Source organism: Perognathus longimembris, chromosome 11 (genome assembly GCF_023159225.1).
Source record: "Perognathus longimembris pacificus isolate PPM17 chromosome 11, ASM2315922v1, whole genome shotgun sequence".
Classification (NCBI taxonomy): Eukaryota; Metazoa; Chordata; class Mammalia; order Rodentia; family Heteromyidae; genus Perognathus; species Perognathus longimembris.
The window spans coordinates 29,541,419-29,561,515 of NC_063171.1; the positions used below are offsets into that span (position 1 = coordinate 29,541,419).

Below are 20,097 nucleotides of genomic sequence, written 5' to 3' on the forward strand. Positions count from 1 at the left end.
AGGTATCTTCTTTGTTGGGAAAAGTATACACACATGTAAAACATTTGTGCTGTTCAAGAGTGCAAATAGGTACAAGAAAATCTCTTCCATCTTTTAAGTCTTCTCGCTGGAGGCAACTGTTGTCATCAGTGATTTCAGTGAAGTTCTTTGTGCATAATTACTGTTCTAAGCTTCCCTTTAATATATGTCACTATTGTGTATAAAAATACATACACATAGCTGGGCACCAGTGGCTCACACCTGTAATCCTAGCTATTCAGGAGGCTGAAATGTAAGGATTCCAGTTCAAAGCCAACTTAGGTAGGAAAGTCTGTGAGACTCTCATCTCTAATAAATTACTCAGACAAAGCTGGAAGTGGCCCTGTGACTCAAGTGATAGAGCACTATCCTTGAGCAAAACAAGCTCAGGGACAGAGCCCAGGCCTAGAGTTCAAGCCCCAAGACTAGCCCCCCTCCCCCTCCCAAAAAAATACACACTGATCACACCGGTGGAATGGTTTATAAGTGTTCTTTTACAAAATGATTTCTGGTTTGGAAAGAAACTTAAGTACCTGAACTCTATTCTCATTTTCCCCCTCTTACTTGACTACTGTGTTTTATAATTTTAAAATCGACTCTTCTGTGGTCTGTGGGATATTTCTGGTAGTCCTTATTCCATTTTCCTCTTATTTAGGCAGAATTTTTTAATGCCTCTTGACAAGATTTCAGGTGAAGTAGATCTGGGTTCGTGATAGAATGTGGTGAGGAAGAATTCAGAGGAGAAATTAATATAATAACCTATGGGCACAAAGATAAATTTTATCCTTAAAGACAGTGGAAAGCATGGTATAGGTTCTAAAGGCTTCTAAGTTTGTGTAAGGACAGGCACTTCCTCTGATTCCTGCAAAAATTAGGAGTGATTCTGTCTGCAGTGGTTTTCATATGTTTATTAACCTTTCTTAATAAGCAGCAGAGATACTAGAACCCTTTCTATTTGTATTTTCCTTTCTAACCTCCTTCAACTTGTCATTCCTTAAAGCATAATTGCATTTATTATGCCACATGTGGGAAGGTTTGTCATCATCTTTTTTTGTGATTTGTATTTAGCTTTTTGAAACTTTAAATATTGGAGTAGCAGCCACCTTGTTGGTTTTTTCCCCCAGGGACACCTGACACACAACAATGTGTGCTTGTCATCTGTGTTCGTGAGTGAAGACGGGCACTGGAAACTGGGAGGAATGGAGACTGTTTGTAAAGTTTCTCAGGCCACACCAGAGGTAAGCCAGGGTACGTTGTCTTCATTCCCAGAGATGTGATGGTATCTCAGTCGTGCCTTGCCACCTGCCTTCAGTACTAATGTGATCTTAGAATTCACAGGATTTTACTACTCAGATAAGCACAGGGGATTATGTACATGTTCCATTCTCTTCATTTTGTAGATAAGAAACCTGAGACTAAGAAGCAGAATGGTTTGCTCAGACATATTAATGAAATGCTCTGCCTCTCTGCTCCTTCTAGCATCTCATACTTAGTTTGGTCATACCATTTAATGCTAAATATTAATGTTATGTGTCTGCCTTCTGTCCCAGGGGTTGAGCTTCTTGCATTTTTTAGTATCTGTGGTGCAGTGAGTGCCTATTCATAGACACCATCATAGGCTTATACTCATTTCAAATGCTGCTATGTCCACAAAGACCTCTGTGAATACTTCTGCCCCCATTAAGATCTTTTTTCTCTGAACTTACCTTTAATGTACATAGTCTAACACTGTGTAGTCCTTTCTGTGAGATGTGGGGCACAGAATTCAGTTATTTGCCATGGTGTATAAGGCCCTTCCTTCACAGTCTCTTCCCCATCTGCCTTCTGGTTCTATTCTTTTCCACTTAGTGCCACTCTTTCCAGATCTGCTGCTGTTCATTTTCTTCTTCCTTTGGTGCTACTCTGTTGCAGGAACACTTTCCTTCTCCTGGGCTCCCTGGAAAATGTTAACTGAAGTCCCTCTGAATCTTTAGACCCTCATGTATTTTTCTACCCACCAAGATTAGTCATTTCTTGTGTTTCAGAACACTTGCTGAATTCTTAGTTTACCATCTTGGTTAAGAGCATATGGGTTGGATTCAAGGAATCTGTTGTACTCATTTCATGTTAACATCTAAATAATATTTTGGACATGTAAGCTCTTCAAAACTAATGTTTGAATAGGTGAGCAAGTGTGCTTAGTCTGTGGATTGTGGTTTTTGTCTTAAGTCCTCAACTTTTATATCTCATGTGATAAGATTTAAGATTCACTTGATATGGTGAGAAAATTGATAGATTTGTTTTGTGCTGAAAAGCTTTTAACTTTGAAATGGATATTACTGTGTTGTCCAGGCTGATTTTGAATTTGTGGTTTCGTGATCATTCTGCCTCAGCCTCCTTAGTTGGTAGGAATATAAGCAGTTTTAACCACTCTTTGCTGACAATCTCACAACTTCCCTCTTCCCCTCATACTGGGGTTTCAACTCAGGGACTCATCCTTACCAGGCAGGCACTTTCTCGTGGAGCCATGCTTCTAGCCCTTTTTACACTGGTTATTTTGAGATAGAGTCTTGCTTTTTCTCTAGGCCTATACCTGGGTCACTATGCTCCTATTCTTAATTTTTCAGTAATGGGGCCTAACCTCAGGACCTTGTGCTGGTTCAACTTACTTGCTCATGCCTGGCACTCTACCAGCTGAACTGTGCCTCCAGTCCAACTTTGCTTTTTTTTATCCCAGTCCTAGGCTTGAACTCAAGGCCTGGGCACTATCACTGAGCTTTTTTGCTCAAGACTAGCACACTACCATTTGAGCCATAGCTCCACTTTTGGCTTTTTATTAGTTAATTGGAGATAAGAGTGTCATTTTCTTTCCTGTCTAGGCTGGCTTTGAACCATGGTCCTCAGATCTCAGCCTTCTGAGTAGCTAGGATTACAGGTGTAAGCCAGCAGCACCCAGCCATCCTAGCTTCTTGCTGGTTAATTGAAGATGGATGGAGTCGCGTAGATTTTTCTGCCTCCAGGTTTCAGCCTCCTTCATAGCCAGAATTACTGGCATGAGCCATCGCACCAAGCACCTATGCTCCTATTTTCCCCTTTGCACAGTAGCTAGGATGACAGGTGTGTGCCACCATGCCCAGCTTCTTCCCTTGCAATGGAGTCTCACAGACACTTTTACACAGACTTACTCGGTCCTTCCAAGCGCAGCCTCCTGAGTAGCTAGGAGTTCTGATGTCTTACATGACAACCTTGTGCCATACCTATACTATTTATATTTTCTTAATTTAAAGATTTTAACATTATGTACTTAATATATAGTATTGATGTAAAAGTTTGACTGCTGTTTCTGTTCCTTACGCTTTTGTAACAGGATGAAAGAGGGCAGTTCGTCAAACATATGATTGAATTATTTCTCCTGTTTTATTTCTGTCTAGTTTCTGAGGAGTATTCAGTCAGTAAGAGACGCAGCATCTATGCCTCCTGAAGAGATGGTAAGATCAAACATTCAGATGTGGAGAAGGGGCTCTTGAAAAACTTTTCTCTGCCTTTTTCTTCAGTTGTACATTGTGCCTCATAATATCTCTGGCTTTAAAGAGCTGCTGAGATTAATCTTACTATCACAGCCAAGGACACAGCTTACATGTTTTAAAACCCATAGATCCCTGTGATCTATGTCTACAACAGAGGTAGCCTCATACAAAGGGTGCCTTGTCCATTATGGAAGTCGTTGTGCTTTGCTGAAAGCTGTAATTGTTGGGTAAGCAGGGACGTAGGTCTTTGCTTTGTGTTGCCTCAGTCATTCATTCATCTGCCTAACTGGACGTTAATTAGAGCTCCATGATTACAGAAGAATGATTATCAGTATCACCATGCTAATAAAGAAGGTTTCTAAGTCGGGCCTCGGTGACTCACATCTGTAATCCTAGCAAACTAAGGAGGCTGAGGTCTGAGGATCACAATTCAAAGCCAGCCAGGCAGGAAAGTCCATGAGAACTCTTACCTCCAAACCACCAGGAAAGTGGTTGAGTGCTACCTTTTGCAAAAAATATTGGACAGTGCCCAGGCCCTGAGTTCAAGTCCCATGACCACCAAACTTAGCAGATTTTATTTAACAAAAGCAGATGCCCCCCCCCCATAAGTTTATTCTATGACCACTCTAAACTTTGATTCCCAAAGACAAATTTCGTGTGCTTTGCATTAAATAGAAGTACAAACTTAAGTATAGACATAAAATATGTAATAATCACATTGGTTCAAATCACTGTTTTTCAAGTTACTGAATGTGGATTTCAACATAGTTTGGGGTCCTGACCAACATTTTGAAAAAAAATCAAAAATGCAATAAAAAGGTAAATATCATTGGGTATCTGAGGCTGTTAGGCTAGGTATTGTCTGGGTTGCAATTCAAAAATGTTTTGAGATCAAAAGACTAGTACTATATTCTGAACTTCTGACCTTTTTAAATTTTTTACCTTCTTAGCTTTTATTTTTGGGGGGGGGGGCGGGTGGCAGTCCTGGTGCTTGAACTCGGCCTGAGCACTGTCCCTGGCTTCTTTTTGCTCTAGGTTAGCATTCTACCTCTTGAGCCACAGAACCTCTCGAACCTCTTCTGGCCTTTGCTATTTATGTGGTGCTGAGGAATTGAACCCAGAACTTTCATGCATGCTAGGGAAGCACTCTACCGCTAAGCCACATTCCCAGCCCCACCTTCTTGGCTTTTTAAAACCCTTTTTGTTTTCAGTATAGGACTTTGAATTCAAGCCTCATGCTTGCTAGGCAGATTCTCTCCTTCTTGAGAGCTATGGTAAAAAAGCCTTTTTAATTTTTGCTTTCATTGATTAGGTAGGATCTTGTGTTTTGCCTAGAGATGAGTTCATACTGTGATTGTCCTACTTATATGGTTTCCCACATAGCTGAGATCACAGGCACATTTCACTGTCGCTGGCTTATTCACTGCAATGGGTTCTCCATAGCTTTTTGCCCTAGCATTCTTGTAGATCTCTGCCTCCTGAGTAGCTACAATTATAGGCGTGAGCCACTGCATCTAGCTTTTAAAAACTTTTGCTTATTCCACTTACTAGGAGATGTTTTGTTTGAGATAGACATGTCATTTTAAAGCCTACTACAAATTAGTGTGTGAGACTACGCTAAAGTATAATAAATTTGAATGTGGAAGAAAGTGTTTCAGAGAGAATTAGAAGTGACTTTTAATTTCTAGTTTTAATTGTGCTCACTGCTTTTAGTCTCCAGAATTCACAACTCTTCCGGAGTCCCATGGACACGCTCGGGATGCCTATGCATTTGGAACATTGGTGGAGAGCTTGCTTACTGTCTTAAATGAGCAGGGTGAGTTGGAGTTAGACTGTTTCATCCACAGACTGAGTAGAAAACTGATCCACACCAGTTCCGTGTGGAATCTAAAGTACCACTCTCTGAGCCTGTCTGAGCATAGGAACTTGGTGTTTACCACGTATCTGTCTAGGGTGGTAATTAGCAATGAGGGCAAGTTTGAATCCCTTTCATTTGAATAGTACAAAGATTTTTAAGTCTCAACTAGGATTGTGACTGTTGTATGATGGCCATCTTAATTGTAATAACATTATTGGTTCAAAGACTCAGTTCCTTACTGAGTCATCCAATAAGTAAATGCCATTAATGATTAAGGTGTAACAGTCTGAATAATAGAGTTCAATATGTTTTCTTTTATTGCCTTTATTTCCACTCTCTTCTGTGTTATCTATTTTTGCATGCTTGGCAGCCTGTGTCACTCTGTGATTGTTCCAGACCTTTATTTGTCCTGTTAAGTTGGCCGAAGTTGCCAGAGCTCTGTGCAGTGCTGCTCTAGTTTCTTCTGCTGGACTCAGACAGCGTTCTGATGTTCCTAGCATCATGTGGCTGTCATCTCTAACCAGTCCCAGCATAAATATTTAAGGATGAAACCCTTAAGGCTTTAAGGCACTCGTTGTGCTTTAGTGAACCTCTCTCCCTTGCACCCAGTATGACAGAGTGAAAATAGGGTAAATAAATGTTTCTCTGTTTTGTCTGTGGTTGAGAAAGGCCCTCAAACCTGCCATCTGGTTTATTACACCATCTAGGGGTCTGAGCTGAGTCCAGTGTTGAGGAAAGGAGAGGCATAGAAGGGGAGGCACAGAGCGGGGTGGCTGTGTTGGCAGGGCAACTCTGCACACCCACCAAGGAGTCTGGCTTGAAGCGAGGAAGAAGCTGTTTAGCAACAGCCAGGGCTTTGTTTGTTTGGGCTTTTACAGGTTGGTTTTTGCTCTCGTCAGTCTCCAGCTGTAGAGGTCCCAAGAGGAGGGCGAAGGCATTGGAAACTAACTGTAGCTCTGGATTTCAGTTTCAGCGGATGTTCTCTCCAGCTTCCAACAGACCTTGCACTCAGCTCTGCTGAACCCTAACCCACAGTGCCGGCCAGCGCTCAGCACCTTACTGTCCCATGACTTCTTCAGGTGAGGGCTCCGGGTGACCGAGCGGCTGCTTCCCACTGCTGCCTCTTCTCCTGGGCATGGACTCATGTCATTGCACTGTGGACGAGTATATAGTTGACCTTGTTATTATTAGGAGAGAGTGAATCGTGTCCGTGGGAGAAAATAGAGAGAGAAAGGGGTTGCCTCTCAGGGTCCTATTGAAGATTAAAAGTTTTAGAAATTCTAAGTTGTCAAAAAGGCTTGAGCTGTAGAAATCCTATTAATTACTGCTTCTAATTGTGAGGAAGCTAGTGGTTTATGATTGAAACTTAACTGAAAAGGTGAGTAACAAAGGCCTCTCCTTTTTGCTTGCGTTGTATTATTCCTATGAATTTGTTATTTTGAATTTTTTTCTTGGGCAGAAGAAGTTTATTTTTCTCTGTTAATAATATATGATGGAAGAGAAGTGACTTTAGAAGGGTGGGCACAGTGCTTATTGTAGGCTGAAGGCCTTTATTAGTAAAAGTAACTTGTATCAAGGTTTGTTTCCTTTATCTTTGTCTTGTCTTTTTTGGTACTGGGGATCAACCCGGGACATCAATTGCACTTACTAGGCTAGGGCTCCAGCCACTCAACTATGTCCCAGGTGTTTACAGTTATCCAGGAGGAGCCATGATGAAGGCAAAACTAATGTCACCATGCCAACAATTATCTCTAGAATAGTCCTGGGATATGTTATTTAACAGTAGTATTTGTAGTTACCAGGACTATATTTGTCATTTATTTATCAGGAAAAAAACAGTCCTAAACCTTGGCCATTGTAGGAAAAAATATTTATTTTTAATGGACAAATACAAGTTGTGAACATTTACTGTTGTAAGATTTTTCAACCAAAGTATCTTCCAAGTCATTTTATTTTTTATTTTAATTTTTATTGTCAAACTGATGTACAGAGAGGTTACAGTTTCATACGTTAGGCATTGGATACATTTCTTGTACTGTTACCTCCTCCCTCATTTCCCCCCCCTTTCCCTCTCCCCCCATGAGTTGTTCAGTTGATTTACACCTAACAGTTTTGCAAGCATTGCTTTTGTAGTCGTTTGTCTTTTTATCCTGTGTCTCTTGATTTTGGTATTCCCTTTCACTTTCCTAGTTCTAATACCAGTATACATGGTTTCCAGTGTACTCAGATAAGATACAGTGATAGTGCAGGTACAGCCACAGGAAGGGGATACAAGAGGATCATCAACAATAGAAGCTACGGTTTCACATGTCATGTTGAAAGTAATTACAACAGTGTATAACAGTCGTTTCCACAACATGGAGTTCATTTCACTTAGCATCATCTTATGTGTTCATAAGGGTATGGCTATTGGGCTCTTGTGATACTCTGCTATGAGTAGCCTGAACCTGTGCTAATTATTCCCTATGAGGGAGACCGTAGAGTCCATGTTTCTTTGGGTCTGGCTCACTTCACTTAGTATAATTTTTTCCAAGTCTTTCCATTTCCTTATGAATGGGGCAATGTCATTCTTTCTGATAGAGGCATAGAATTCCATTGTGTATATGTACCACATTTTCCTGATCCATTCGTCTACTGAGGGGCATCTGGGTTGGTTCCATATTTTAGCTATGACAAATTGTGCTGCGATGAACATTGTTGTGCTGGTGGCTTTAGCGTGTTCTTGTTTGTGGTCTTTTGGGTAGATACCCAAGTGGGGCTGCTGGGTCATAGGGTCATAGGGTAGCTCTATGTTTAGCCTTCTGAGGAATCTCCATACTGCTTTCCACCAACATTCCCACCAATGATGAAGTAGGGTTCCTTTTTGGCCATATCCCCTCCAACATTTGTTACTGTTTTCTTGATATAGGACATTCTTACTGGGCTGAGATGGAATCTAAGTGTTTGTGTTTTTTGTTTTGTTTTGTTTTGTTTTTTTGTTTTTTTTGGCCAGTCCCGGGGCTTGGACTCTGGGCCTGAGCACTGTCCCTGGCTTCTTTTTGCTCAAGGCTAGCACTCTGCCACTTGAGCCACAGCGCCACTTCTGGCCATTTTCTGTATATGTGGTGCTGGGGAATCGAACCCAGGGCCTCATGTATATGAGGCAGGCACTCTTGCCACTAGGCCATATCCCCAGCCCTCAGTGTTGTTTTGATTTGCATTTCTTTTATGGCCAGTGATGTAGAGCACTTTTTCATATGTTTCTTGGCCATTCTCATTTCCTCATCAGAGAAGTCTATTTTTAAGTCTTAAGCCCACTTGTTGAGGGGGCTATTGGTTCTTTGCGGTTTTGTTTTGGAGGAATGTAATTTTTTAGTTCTGCATATATTTTAGATATGAGGCCTTTTTCCATTGTATGGCCAGTAAAGATCTTTTCCCAATCTGTGGGCTTTCTGTTTATCTTGAGAGCTATGTCCTTTGCCCTGCAGAAGCTCTGTAGTTTGATGCAGTCCCATTTGTCCATCTTTTCTTTGATTTGTAGTATTTCTGAGTCTTTGTTAAGGAAGTTCCATCCTGCGCCAAGGAGCCCAAGTGTTTCTCCCACTCCTTCTTTTAGTGTTTTCAGGGTATCTGTTTTAATTTCGAGGTCTTTGATCCATTTGGAATTGATTTTGGTGCAGGGTGATATATAAGGATCTAGTTTTAGTTTGTTACATGTGTTGAACCAGTTTTGCCAGCACCATTTGTTAAAGAGGCTATCTTTCTTCGAGCCTATTCTTTTAACTCCTTTATCAAAGATTAGGTAGGCATAGTTCTGTGGGTTCATTTCTGAGTTTTCAATTCTGTTCCATTGGTCTTCAGGCCTGTTCCAGTGCCAATACCAAGCTGTTTTTATTACTATAGCTTGGTAATACAGCTTGAAGTTTGGTATTGTAATTCCTCCAGCACTGTTCTTTTTGCTTAGGATTGCTTTTGCTATTCTGGGTCTTTTATTGTTCCATATGAATTTCTAGATTGCTTCCTCAATTTCATTAAAAAATGGTGTTGGGATATTAGTGGATATTGCATTGAATTTGTAGATAGCTTTTGGCAATATTGCCATTTTGATTATATTAATCCTCCCAATCCAGGAGCATGGGAGGTTTTTCCATTTCCTTAGTTCTGCCTTAATTTCGTTTTTCATGTTTTTAAAGTTCTCATCATAGAGGTCTTTTACTTCTTTGGCTAAGGTTATTCCTAGGTATTTTATGTTTTTTGAGGCTATTGCAAAAGTAGTTGCTTTCCTGATTTCAGCCTCCGCGTTCGGGTCATTAGCATATAGAAAGGCCATTGATTTTTGAGGGTTTATTTTATATCCTGCAACTTTGCCAAAGTTTTGGATCAGCTCTAGTAGCTTGGCAGTAGAGTCTATGGGGTTCTTTAGGTATAGGATCATGTCATCTGCAAAGAGAGAAAATTTAACTTCATCTTTTCCTATTTGGATCCCCTTTGTGTTTTCTTCTTACCTAATTGCTCTGGCTGAGAATTCTAGTACTGTGTTGAAGAGAAGGGGAGAGAGCGGACATCCCTGTCTTGCTTCTGATTTTAAAGGGAATGGCTTTAGCTTTTTACCGTTTAGAATTATGCTTGCTGTTGGTTTGTCATAAACTGCCTTAATTATATTCAGGAGCGTTCCCTGGAATCCCAGTTTTTCCAGGGCTTTTATCATAAATGGATGCTGGATTTTATCCAACACCTTTTCCGCAAGATATAACCACGTAGTTCTTTACCTTGCTCGGGTTGATGTGGTGGATTACATTAATTGACTTGCGTACATTGAACCAATTTTGCATCCCTGGGATGAATCTAGTTTGATCATGGTGTATGATTTTTTTTTTTTTTTTTGGCCAGCTCTGGGGCTTGGACTCAGGGCCTGAGCACTGTCCCTGGCTTCTTCTTGCTCAAGGCTAGCACTCTGCCACTTGAGCCACAGCGCCACTTCTGGCCATTTTCTGTATATGTGGTGCTGGGGAACCGAACCCAGGGCCTCATATATACGAGGCAAGCACTCTTGCCACTAGGCCATATCCCCACCCCGGTGTATGATTTTTTTGATGACCTGTTGAAGTCGATTGGCCAGAATTTTGTTGAGAATTTTTGCATCTATGTTCATCAGGGAAATCGGTCTATAATTCTCTTTCCATGATGAGTCCCTGCCTGGTTTGGGGATGAGGGTTATACTGGCTTCATAGAATGTGAAGTCATTTTAGATGATTAGAAATGCTGGGCTTAAATAGACTGTCTCGTCAGAAGTTCCTCAGTAAGATCTGTGTAGTCAATCCAGAAGGGAGAAGAAGGCGGCAAGCACAGCATCCGCACCTCTAGCCCCATGGTGGTGAGGTGGTACAGCCAGAGCCAGCCGAGCTGGTTGGCTTAGATGCAAGTGAAGAGCTACAGAGCGAGAGGAAAGTACTGTGGACTCTGAAACAACATGGGTTTGAACTGCACACGTCCACTCACTCGTAGAACTTTGACATTTTTTGGAAGTTTTTGACAATTTGAAAGAATCATGAAGACATATTACATAGTCCAGAAATACCAAAAATCTAAGTGTGATGAATGCATAAAACACATGAGAATACTAATCTTTCTATGTCATGTATTACCATGAAGTATGGACAGATATAAGTTACCATTTATCAAAATGTACACACAATGTTTACAGGTTGTATGGTGCCATTGTCAGCCAGTAAATACAAGCATGTAAAGATGTATTATTGAATCATAACTATAAACTAAGACGTTCTATACTACTATAATGCTTGCCAAGCCACCTCCTGTCACTATTATGATGAGCTAAAGTGTTTTGTCAGCTTAAGTACTTAAGTACCATGTGTAATCTTGGCATGAACAGCCAATTGCTAGTATAGTAAAAAGAGACCTCTGTGGTCCTTGTGGATTTTTCATTGTATATAATACATGCAACATACAAATTATGGCCAGTGGCCAGTAAGTTCTACATTTTGTTGTTGTTGTCTCCTGGTCCTGGGGCTAGAAGTCGGGGCTGTCTGTAAGCTTTTTAGCACTCTAACACTTGAGTCACAGCTTTATGTCCAGCTAACTTTTGGCAGTTAATCAAAGATAGTCTCTTAGACTTTCCTGCCTAGGCTGGCTTTGAATCACAATCCTCAGATCTCAGCCTCCAGAGTAGCTAGGATTACAGGCATGGGCCACTGGCAGCCAGCCTTCTGAGGGGTTTCTGACTGTGTGGCACATGGATTGGTCAGTGTCCCTAACCCTGGGCTGTAAATAGGGACATAAGATGTGGAAGGAGACTGGGGAGTATCTGTGATTAAAAGCGTGCTGCGCAGTCTGCCTAGCTATGAGCTTTAGGCACCAGGAGCAGCAGTCACATACAATGGAGTGTAAGTAACACTCATGTGGAGCTGAGCCTTCGGGACTGCCTGTGGCCCTACCTACAGGAGCTGACTCTGCCTGATTCAGAGACGGAATAACTTTGAACAGGAGAAATAATTCCCGTGACTCTCAAAAGAAATTCCACTTTCATATGTCTTTACTTTTTCTTTACCAAATGCTTGGGAACCTACAACTGTTTTATAATGGAAATGTAATTTCTCCATGAATATCTCATTTAACAATGTCTTTTTACAGTGAAAAGTTATGGTAACAAAACCATAAAGCATATCACATGTGTGTTTTAAGTTTATGTCTTCACAAATGTCTTTGGTATTACGATATCAAGTCCTCTGTAGGTTTGTTCCATTTGTCTCATAAAAAATTATGTGTTTTTTCTTCTTGGTGCTTCTGGGGATTGAATTCCAAGACTTAAGCTTGCTAGACAAGTGCTCTCTCGCCTGAGCCATGCCCCAGCCCCTTTTGGCTATAGTTCTTTTAAGACAGGGTCACAAGCTTTGTCCACTATTCCCAGCTGTTCTTCGAGGTATGGTCTTCAACCCTTTTTCGCCTTCTTTAATGGTCTCAAAGCTAGACCTTCCCATCTCTTCTTCCCGAGTGCTGGGATGACAGGCATGGGTCACCTACCAGGCCTTCAGATCTTTAAAATAGCACATAGGATATCTGTGGTTATGGCATCAGGATTTAAACATGCCTTCTCTAATCTGTTGTACTGCTTTCCCTTCTTTCCTTTTTGGCATTTAGAAATGATTTTCTAGAAGTTGTGAATTTCTTGAAAAGCTTAACATTGAAGAATGAAGAAGAAAAAACTGAATTCTTCAAGTAAGTTCATAAAGTTAAGATCTTCAATAACTTGAGTTAAATCCATGCAGTTCCTCAGCTAATCTGAAAAGAAGAATCCTGATTTCACAGTACTTACTGAACTTTTCCTGAATTTTAATAAGTTTATTTCTAGGTGCTGGAATAGACAGCTCTGATGGAGACAGGTACTCAGACTGCTAATGCTTATACAAGGAGTATATGTGCAGTGAGAAAGAATTTCCTGGGAGTCTTGAGGGCCCTTGGTAAGGAGGTGGTAGTGGAGAAAAGCTCCTAGAGATGGTGTCCATTCAGCAGATGTGAGGACAGGTATAAGGGTGTCAGTGATATCAGTGAAGAAGACACCAAGGATGAAGATGTCAAGTGAGCAGACCTCCACCAAATGATCTGGAGAGTACTGGAATGGAGGACTCTTCAGGCAGAATGAGGGGCTCATTGTTGGATGTGTTGGTATGAAGCTAGTATTTGTGGGTCTTCAGATAGATATGCTGGGGCAATTGGGCATATCTGAGTGTGAGGCTTAGGAGCAAAGTTTTAAGCTGATGAGCTATAGATGACAAACAGTGCTGAATGGGACAATGGCACTGATCTATGCTGTGCTATGCTATACTATACTGTATTATACTATACTATGAAGCTTCCAGCCAATTGAAGGCATGAATGGGAAGGATTGGCTGGTGAATGAGATAAACAGATAGATTGAGAAGAATCAGGACAGCTATATATTCCCAAAGAAGTAGATGGGGAACTTTAGAAAGCAGGTGGATCAATATGCCTGTTCATTTAGGATCAAGAAGACACTGGCAACTTTGTCTCAGCAAGAAGTATTTGAACAGAGTGAGAGAACAGTGGGTTCAGAAGGCTACATATGCTTATAATTCTATCACTTCAGGAGATGGAGAGCCAGAGGATCATGGTGTGAAGCCAACCTGGGAAAAAAACTTAGTGAAACTCTTTCTCAAACTTGGCATGGTAGTGCGTGCTTGTAACCCCAGATATACTGGGGGGCCACATATAGGATGATTTTGCTCTAAGAATGGTCCCAAGAAAAATCATGAGACCTTATCAGAAAAAAAATGGACCAAGGTAAAACCTGGAGACATTGCTCAAATGGTAGAGAACCTGTCTAGCAAGCACAAGGTCCTGAGTTCAAACCCTGGTATAATCCCCATCCCTTCAAAATAAAAAGAAGATAAATAGATGCTGACTAAAACCTCTTCCTGAAAACTTTGGAGGGGAGAGAACATTATTATTAAAGGCTCTCAGTCAGCTTCCTTGCTAATACTCTACCACTTCAGCCTTGTTCCCAATCTACTTTTTGCTGATTCATTGGAAATGGAGTCTCTGACTTCTTTTCTCAGGTTGGCTTCAAGCTTCAGTTCTCTGGACCTCAGTCTCCTGAGTAGCTAGGATTATAAGCTGCGAGTTCCCAGCACCAAGGAAGGAAGAAGGGCTTTTTAAGGATGGGAAAGATGGGAGCATGTTGACAGGCTGAGGGAAAGGAATGGCAAGTAATTGGAGCTGTGGTCATGATAGAGACTGTCAGAGCAGGGACCAGAGGGAAGAGAATATTCAGAGTGATGGCAAAGTTGAGGGCAGCCTTAAACAGCATCCCTGACTCCTGAGTAACTGGAAAAGAGGTAGGAATGTAGACCTTCGATGGAAGCAGTGTGGGGATTTGCTGATTATGCATGAAAGGGTATATATGTGCCTGAAAATGTAGGAAGCAAGTACTAAATAAGCAAGATTGCATAGTGGGGTATTACTATTGGTAACATATCTGTATTTCCTAGTAGAATGCTTTAAAGTCTAATTTTACTTACTGTGAAAATAAAGATAATTGGATATTATCTATCTTTTACAGTTAGGACAGTGTCTTTTATTATCTAAGATAGCCTGTAGCTTGTTAGGGAATAAAGGAGGAAAACTTTGCTAGTAATATGGAATAATTTGTTGAAAATGCTTCCTAGCTTGTATTGCAGGTGGGCGGACAAGCTGGCCTGGCCTGACATTTTGGCATTTTTCTTACTTGGCAACCAATGTACTCACCTTTTCTGTTTCAGATTTGAAAGACATGAGAAAGAAGGGTCACATGTAGCTAAATCACACATGAAAATCGATGTGTCACCACTGCATTACAAGCCTTTCTGTCTTTGCCCTCAGATTTTTGCTGGACAGGGTCAGCTGCTTGTCAGAGGAATTAATAGCTTCACGACTAGTGCCTCTTCTGCTTAATCAGCTGGTGTTTGCAGAGCCAGTAGCTGTTAAGAGTTTTCTTCCTCATCTGCTTGGCCCAAAAAAAGGTGATTTTTTTTCCAAGTATTTCTAGCAGTTAAGGGGTCGGTGATTATTAGTCCACTTTTGATGTACTGTTGTTAATGTTTGGCTTTAAGGTCAAAGCATGGTTACTGATCACTGATATGATTGCTCTAATGCAAACCTGGGTACGAAGGCCCAAAGATAATTATGGAGCATCTTTCTGGAGAGCGTGTGTACTGTTTCAAGTGGTTAACACACATGCATGTGCGCACAAATGTATAAACACACATGCAAACATGACCGTATTTTTAGGAAAGATCTTTACAGAACTTTGGGTTTTTTGCTGTGAATTGTTAAAGCCTGTACCTCCCTCATCAGAAACAACTTAACTTCCATTTTTGGTGAAAAATCACCGAAATCCTTCATTTATTGGAGCTTCAAGGATTTTTCTGAGTGTGAAATAAAAATCCCTGCTTTAAAACTTTATAGTTGAAACACCCCAAATCAGGGAATACATATACATGTATTCATACACACAAACACACACACACACACAATACAGGTTCATGGAATTGACAGGTACGAAGCTTTCATACTACTTTGCTAAAAAGATTTCAGCCAGGGGCTAGGAATATGGCCTAGTGGCAAGAGTGCTTGCCTCGTATACATGAGGCCCTGGGTTCGATTCCTCAGCACCACATATACAGAAAATGGCCAGAAGTGGCACTGTGGCTCAAGTGGCAGAGTGCTAGCCTTGAGCAAAAAAGAAGCCAGGGACAGTGCTCAGGCCCTGAGTTCACGGCCTAGGACTGGCCAAAAAAAAAAAAAATTTCAACCAAGGAGTATAATGGGTAGTTTCTTACACATTAATATTTCATTGTATCTGTAATTCAATGTGATTCTTTGTAGCCTTGAATTTCTCTTTATAGCTCTGTTAATAATCATTGGGTCCTAAACAGAGGTGAACCTGGATCAAGACTAGTCTACTCGATCTACCTGCAGGCATATGTATTTTTAAAGGCCCCAAATGACTCTTAGGCAAATTTCTGCTTGATAACGAGTACTGTAGCTACAGTAGTTCAGCATCAAAGTCCTATTGTAGCACTTAAATCGTTGATTTTTCCAACAAATTATAACAGCAATATTATACGTCACTAACCTACAAGAAATTCTTGAACTTATTGTAAATGTATCAAAAGCTACTCAATTCAGAGTTAATAAAACACTTGGGCAGTATTTTTCACATAAATTGCTACAAAGTTAGCCTTAGGTAATTTTGTATCATCCCAAGGAGTTAGGTCTTAAGAATTTAGAATGGTAGAGTATATGTAACATACTTGGCTCAGTTCCTGAATTATGTTCATTACAGTGAGTTTGTTTGTTCATCTGTACCCCTTCTGCACTTTGGGTAGACAATGCACAGGGGGAAATCCCTTGCTTGCTCTCGCCAGCACTGTTCCAGTCTCGCGTGATCCCTGTGCTTCTCCGGCTGTTCGAGGTTCACGAGGAGCATGTACGGATAGTGCTGCTGTCCCACATCGAAGCCTACGTGGAGCACTTTACTCAGGAGCAGCTGAAGAAGGTCATCTTGCCACAGGTCAGAGCCTGCAATGACTGTGGGGTTGCACACAGCCTTCCAAGGCAGGATCAGAAAAAAGTGAGCAAGGGTGTGTTAAATTGTGGAAATGAAAAGAAGAGTTTGGGGATATTGAGATGATAGTCTAGAAAGCCTGAAATCAGCAGTTTTGATTTCAGAGTTTAGCCTAGATGAAGAGGTATGAAGGATTGATGGGTTTGAGGCTTGAGTGGATTATGATGACCTGTAAGTAGATAGAATTCTAATTATATATAAAAAAATATGCTTGTTTACTTGTACAGTCTTGTTTTGAGAAAGTGCTTCACCTGTTAGCACTGAACTCATGATTATCTTACTGGGTTCTTTTGGAAAGCTGTGATCTTACATAAGCGATGAGACAAGGCCAGAAAAATACTGATGCATTGGTCCACTCCTGCCAAGAATTAGTAGCAGAGCAGGAGTATGATTCACTACAGCTGATACCATTGGAGACTAGCTGCTCTGTCATGCTTTGCAGTTTATCATATTGCACACAGCAATGATCAGTAACTAAAGCCCAGAGTAAACCAGGTAATGCTCTTAAAAAAAAAAAAACTGTAACTTGCTAATGTGAATATTGAGTGCAGATGCCTCACAGGTCATTGCTTTTACTAAACTGTCTGCATTTATTTTTATTTTTGGTAGTATTGGGTTTTTTTTTTTTTGCCAGTCCTGGGCCTTGGACTCCGGGCCTGAGCACTGTCCCTGGCTTCTTCCCGCTCAAGGCTAGCACTCTGCCACTTGAGCCACAGCGCCGCTTCTGGCCGTTTTCTGTATATGTGGTGCTGGGGAATCGAACCTAGGGCCTCGTGTATCTGAGGCAGGCACTCTTGCCACTAGGCCATATCCCCAACCCGTATTGGGGTTTTTAACTGGGCCTAAAGCTTGTGCTTGCTAGGCAAGTGCACTACTACTGACCCATGCCTCCTGCACTTTTTGTGAACTAGTTATTGTTGAGATTGGTTCTCACTACTTGGGTGTGCACCTAAATTCTATTTTTCACTTCCTGCTATAGCTGAAATGACAGGGGTACTTTACCACCTGTGATGGCCCAGAACCAAAATTGTCCCAATCTCAGCATTCCACGTAGCTAGGCATGTGCCACTATGCCCAGCTATTGGGTTGAGAAAGGTTCCTGTAAACTTTTTTGCCCAGATTTGAACTACGGTCCTCCAAGTAGCTATTAGCCATCATACCCAGCATGTTTCACTTTTTAATGTCTGAAAACCAGCTCTCACAGTTTTAGTGTGCAAATGGCCAAATATCCCATAATATCCAAGTCTTCTGTCTTTGTTTTAAGCAAATCAGATAAGTTTCTGAAATTCCACAGAAGATGATGCATAATAAACAAAGCATTTCTAAAGTCCTCCCTTAGAGCTGGAAGAAGGGGCAAAGAGCAGGAAGATGATTGCTGAGTGTTGTCACTGGTCTGCAGGTGCTCTACAGAGCATACCACTCTGAACTGTTAAGACCTGAGTGTAGATGTGGAGAGTTAGTTTCATTGATACAAATTTGATGGAGTTAATTGTTATTTCCTGTATTTTGATTTTTTTTTTTTAAGTCTGAGATGGATTGGGAGGGAAAACTTTTTGTCTTTTACCTCCTAAGGAAAAGGTAGTTCACTGAGCAAGCAAGTTCTGATTGCATCCCCAAAGCTTGTTTATAGGGGGACAAAGGGTAGGTACTATGCCTTTCTATACTTAGCATCTCTCTCGCTCCTAGGTATTACTGGGCCTGCGAGATACCAGTGATTCCATTGTGGCAATCACTCTTCACAGCCTAGCAGTGCTGGTCTCTCTACTTGGTCCTGAAGTGGTTGTGGGAGGAGAAAGAACCAAAATCTTCAAACGCACTGCCCCAAGTTTTACTAAAACTATTGATAATTCCCCAGAAGGTAAGAATGCCATTGAAAGGTCTAGCGTTTTATTATTTTATTAAGTTTATCAGGCAGGTTTATGTGCAGCTAAATAATACAGAAAAATGTAAGTTTTCCTTTCAAAACTCCTCAAAGTGAGTGAACTACTTGAGCCACCATTCTGGTCCCTTTTTGTATTGGCTCTTTTCTAGGTAGGGATTTGCTTTATGCTCAAGCTGGGCTGGGCTGAGACTCACCTACTTGTGCCGCCTGTCATCACTGGGGAGACAGACTTATGCCATAGCACCCAGCCATTGGTAAAGATGAAGTCATGTGAACTTGTTTGTGTGCCCAAGCTGGCCTTAAACTGTCATCCCTGTCTCAGACTCTCAGGTAGCTAAATTTCCAGGCCAGAGCTGAGTGTGATGGCTGGCAGCTGGCTGGCACCTGTCATCCTAGTTATTTGAGATGACTTACTCTGGAGGTATGATCAGAAGACTGTGGTCAGCCCTGGGGAAAAAAATAGACTACCCAAAAGATAACTAACACATGAAACAGCTGGGCCATGGTTCACCTGACAGACTACCTACTAAATAGGGGGGGGATCAGAGATTTAATCTCCTTTGATTTTTGAAGTTGCAATTAAGACTAGTGAGCTGTCAGCAGCCTGTTAGAGCAAAGTGTCCCTTTTTCTTTGTAATGTTGAACAAAGAGCACACATATAGAGGCGGAATTTTAACTTCTTTTTTTTTTTTTTGCCTTTTGCAGTTTGCCTGCATAGTCACAGGTAAAAGTTAATATTGAGGTTAATGTATGTAATGAAGGCAGTTCTGTTTGAAACAAAATTGTGGCACAGTTGAGACTAGCACACTGGGTGAGAACCATTGGGAAGTAGGACTTCAGCAGGAAGGATAGCTCCACCAATAGCCAAGGCAGAGCTTACAGATACTAAGCCCTGAGGTTTGATGGGACGAGGGCAGATGTGCTGGAGGAAGCTAGAGGCTTAGTGATAGTTTATTCCTGGCTATTCCCTTTTATTTTAAGACATGGAAAGTATTTGGCCAAAATTTTGCCAAATCTCCTTGACCAGCCCTGAGTATAAACAACATTTTCTAAAAACACCTTCCTGCAGTTGAGATAAACTATTAATATCCATTATTAAAGTATCCATTGTTAAAGCATATAGGTTCATAGTACATTCATGTAACTAGGTTTGCACTCTTTACTAGACAGATTTAAAAGGAAATTCGGTTTTAGATCTTCATCAGAGTATTTTCAAAGGCTTTAACTTTTTGATGAGGTAGATCATGAGGGTTCATACTTGAACCTTTTTATTCCAGGGACAAGCAACCCATTCTGTAGTAGGTATGTTTCTTCAGACATTTAAAGTTGTTCATTTATCCATTTCCCTTAACCACTGCTTACCAAACACATGATAGCAGACAGTTTTTTACTATCTCATTTCTTGGAGTTTTTATTTACCTTCAGATTCTCCCACACATGTGGTCGCCTGTAGCCCGCACAGTGAGATCTCACCAGTGTTGGAGAAGCCCTCTCCTGGCATGTTTCCTAACTGCTTCCTTTCTGGCAACATTCCCATCAACAGCAAGAAGCACATAAAGCAAGATTACTACAATACTTTCTTACAGACAGGTAGAAATTCTCCATTTATATGGGTTGCCCATTGCTTGGATGAAGGTTTTCCTAAATTAAGCTTAAGGGCACTTGAATTAAGCTTAAGGGCACTTTGGGAATTTTGATACCTATTTTTCTT

General features: G+C 41.1%; 2 protein-coding genes across 6 annotated transcripts in view; one reads left to right on the plus strand and one right to left on the minus strand.

Moving 5' to 3' along the window:
• Scyl3 (SCY1 like pseudokinase 3) overlaps window positions 1–20,097 on the plus strand; it is a 34,655-nt gene that overhangs the window by 12,394 nt on the left and 2,164 nt on the right. For 4 of the 5 annotated variants that reach the window (XM_048356411.1, XM_048356410.1, XM_048356412.1 and 1 more), the window contains 9 exons: window positions 1,143–1,256; window positions 3,429–3,485; window positions 5,238–5,340; window positions 6,350–6,461; window positions 12,520–12,597; window positions 14,758–14,897; window positions 16,266–16,450; window positions 18,191–18,362; window positions 19,812–19,976. In XM_048356411.1, the coding sequence (XP_048212368.1) occupies window positions 1,143–1,256; window positions 3,429–3,485; window positions 5,238–5,340; window positions 6,350–6,461; window positions 12,520–12,597; window positions 14,758–14,897; window positions 16,266–16,450; window positions 18,191–18,362; window positions 19,812–19,976 (1,126 nt within the window). The remainder of the gene's footprint in view (window positions 1–1,142; window positions 1,257–3,428; window positions 3,486–5,237; window positions 5,341–6,349; window positions 6,462–12,519; window positions 12,598–14,757; window positions 14,898–16,265; window positions 16,451–18,190; window positions 18,363–19,811; window positions 19,977–20,097) is intronic. The other variant, XM_048356413.1, reaches the window with a different exon arrangement.
• The window catches only part of C11H1orf112 (chromosome 11 C1orf112 homolog), a 53,772-nt gene continuing 42,090 nt past the window's right edge, over window positions 8,416–20,097 (minus strand). The window contains exon 24 of the mRNA XM_048356407.1: window positions 8,416–8,430. Within this exon, the coding sequence (XP_048212364.1) occupies window positions 8,425–8,430 (6 nt within the window). The 3' untranslated portion in view covers window positions 8,416–8,424. The remainder of the gene's footprint in view (window positions 8,431–20,097) is intronic.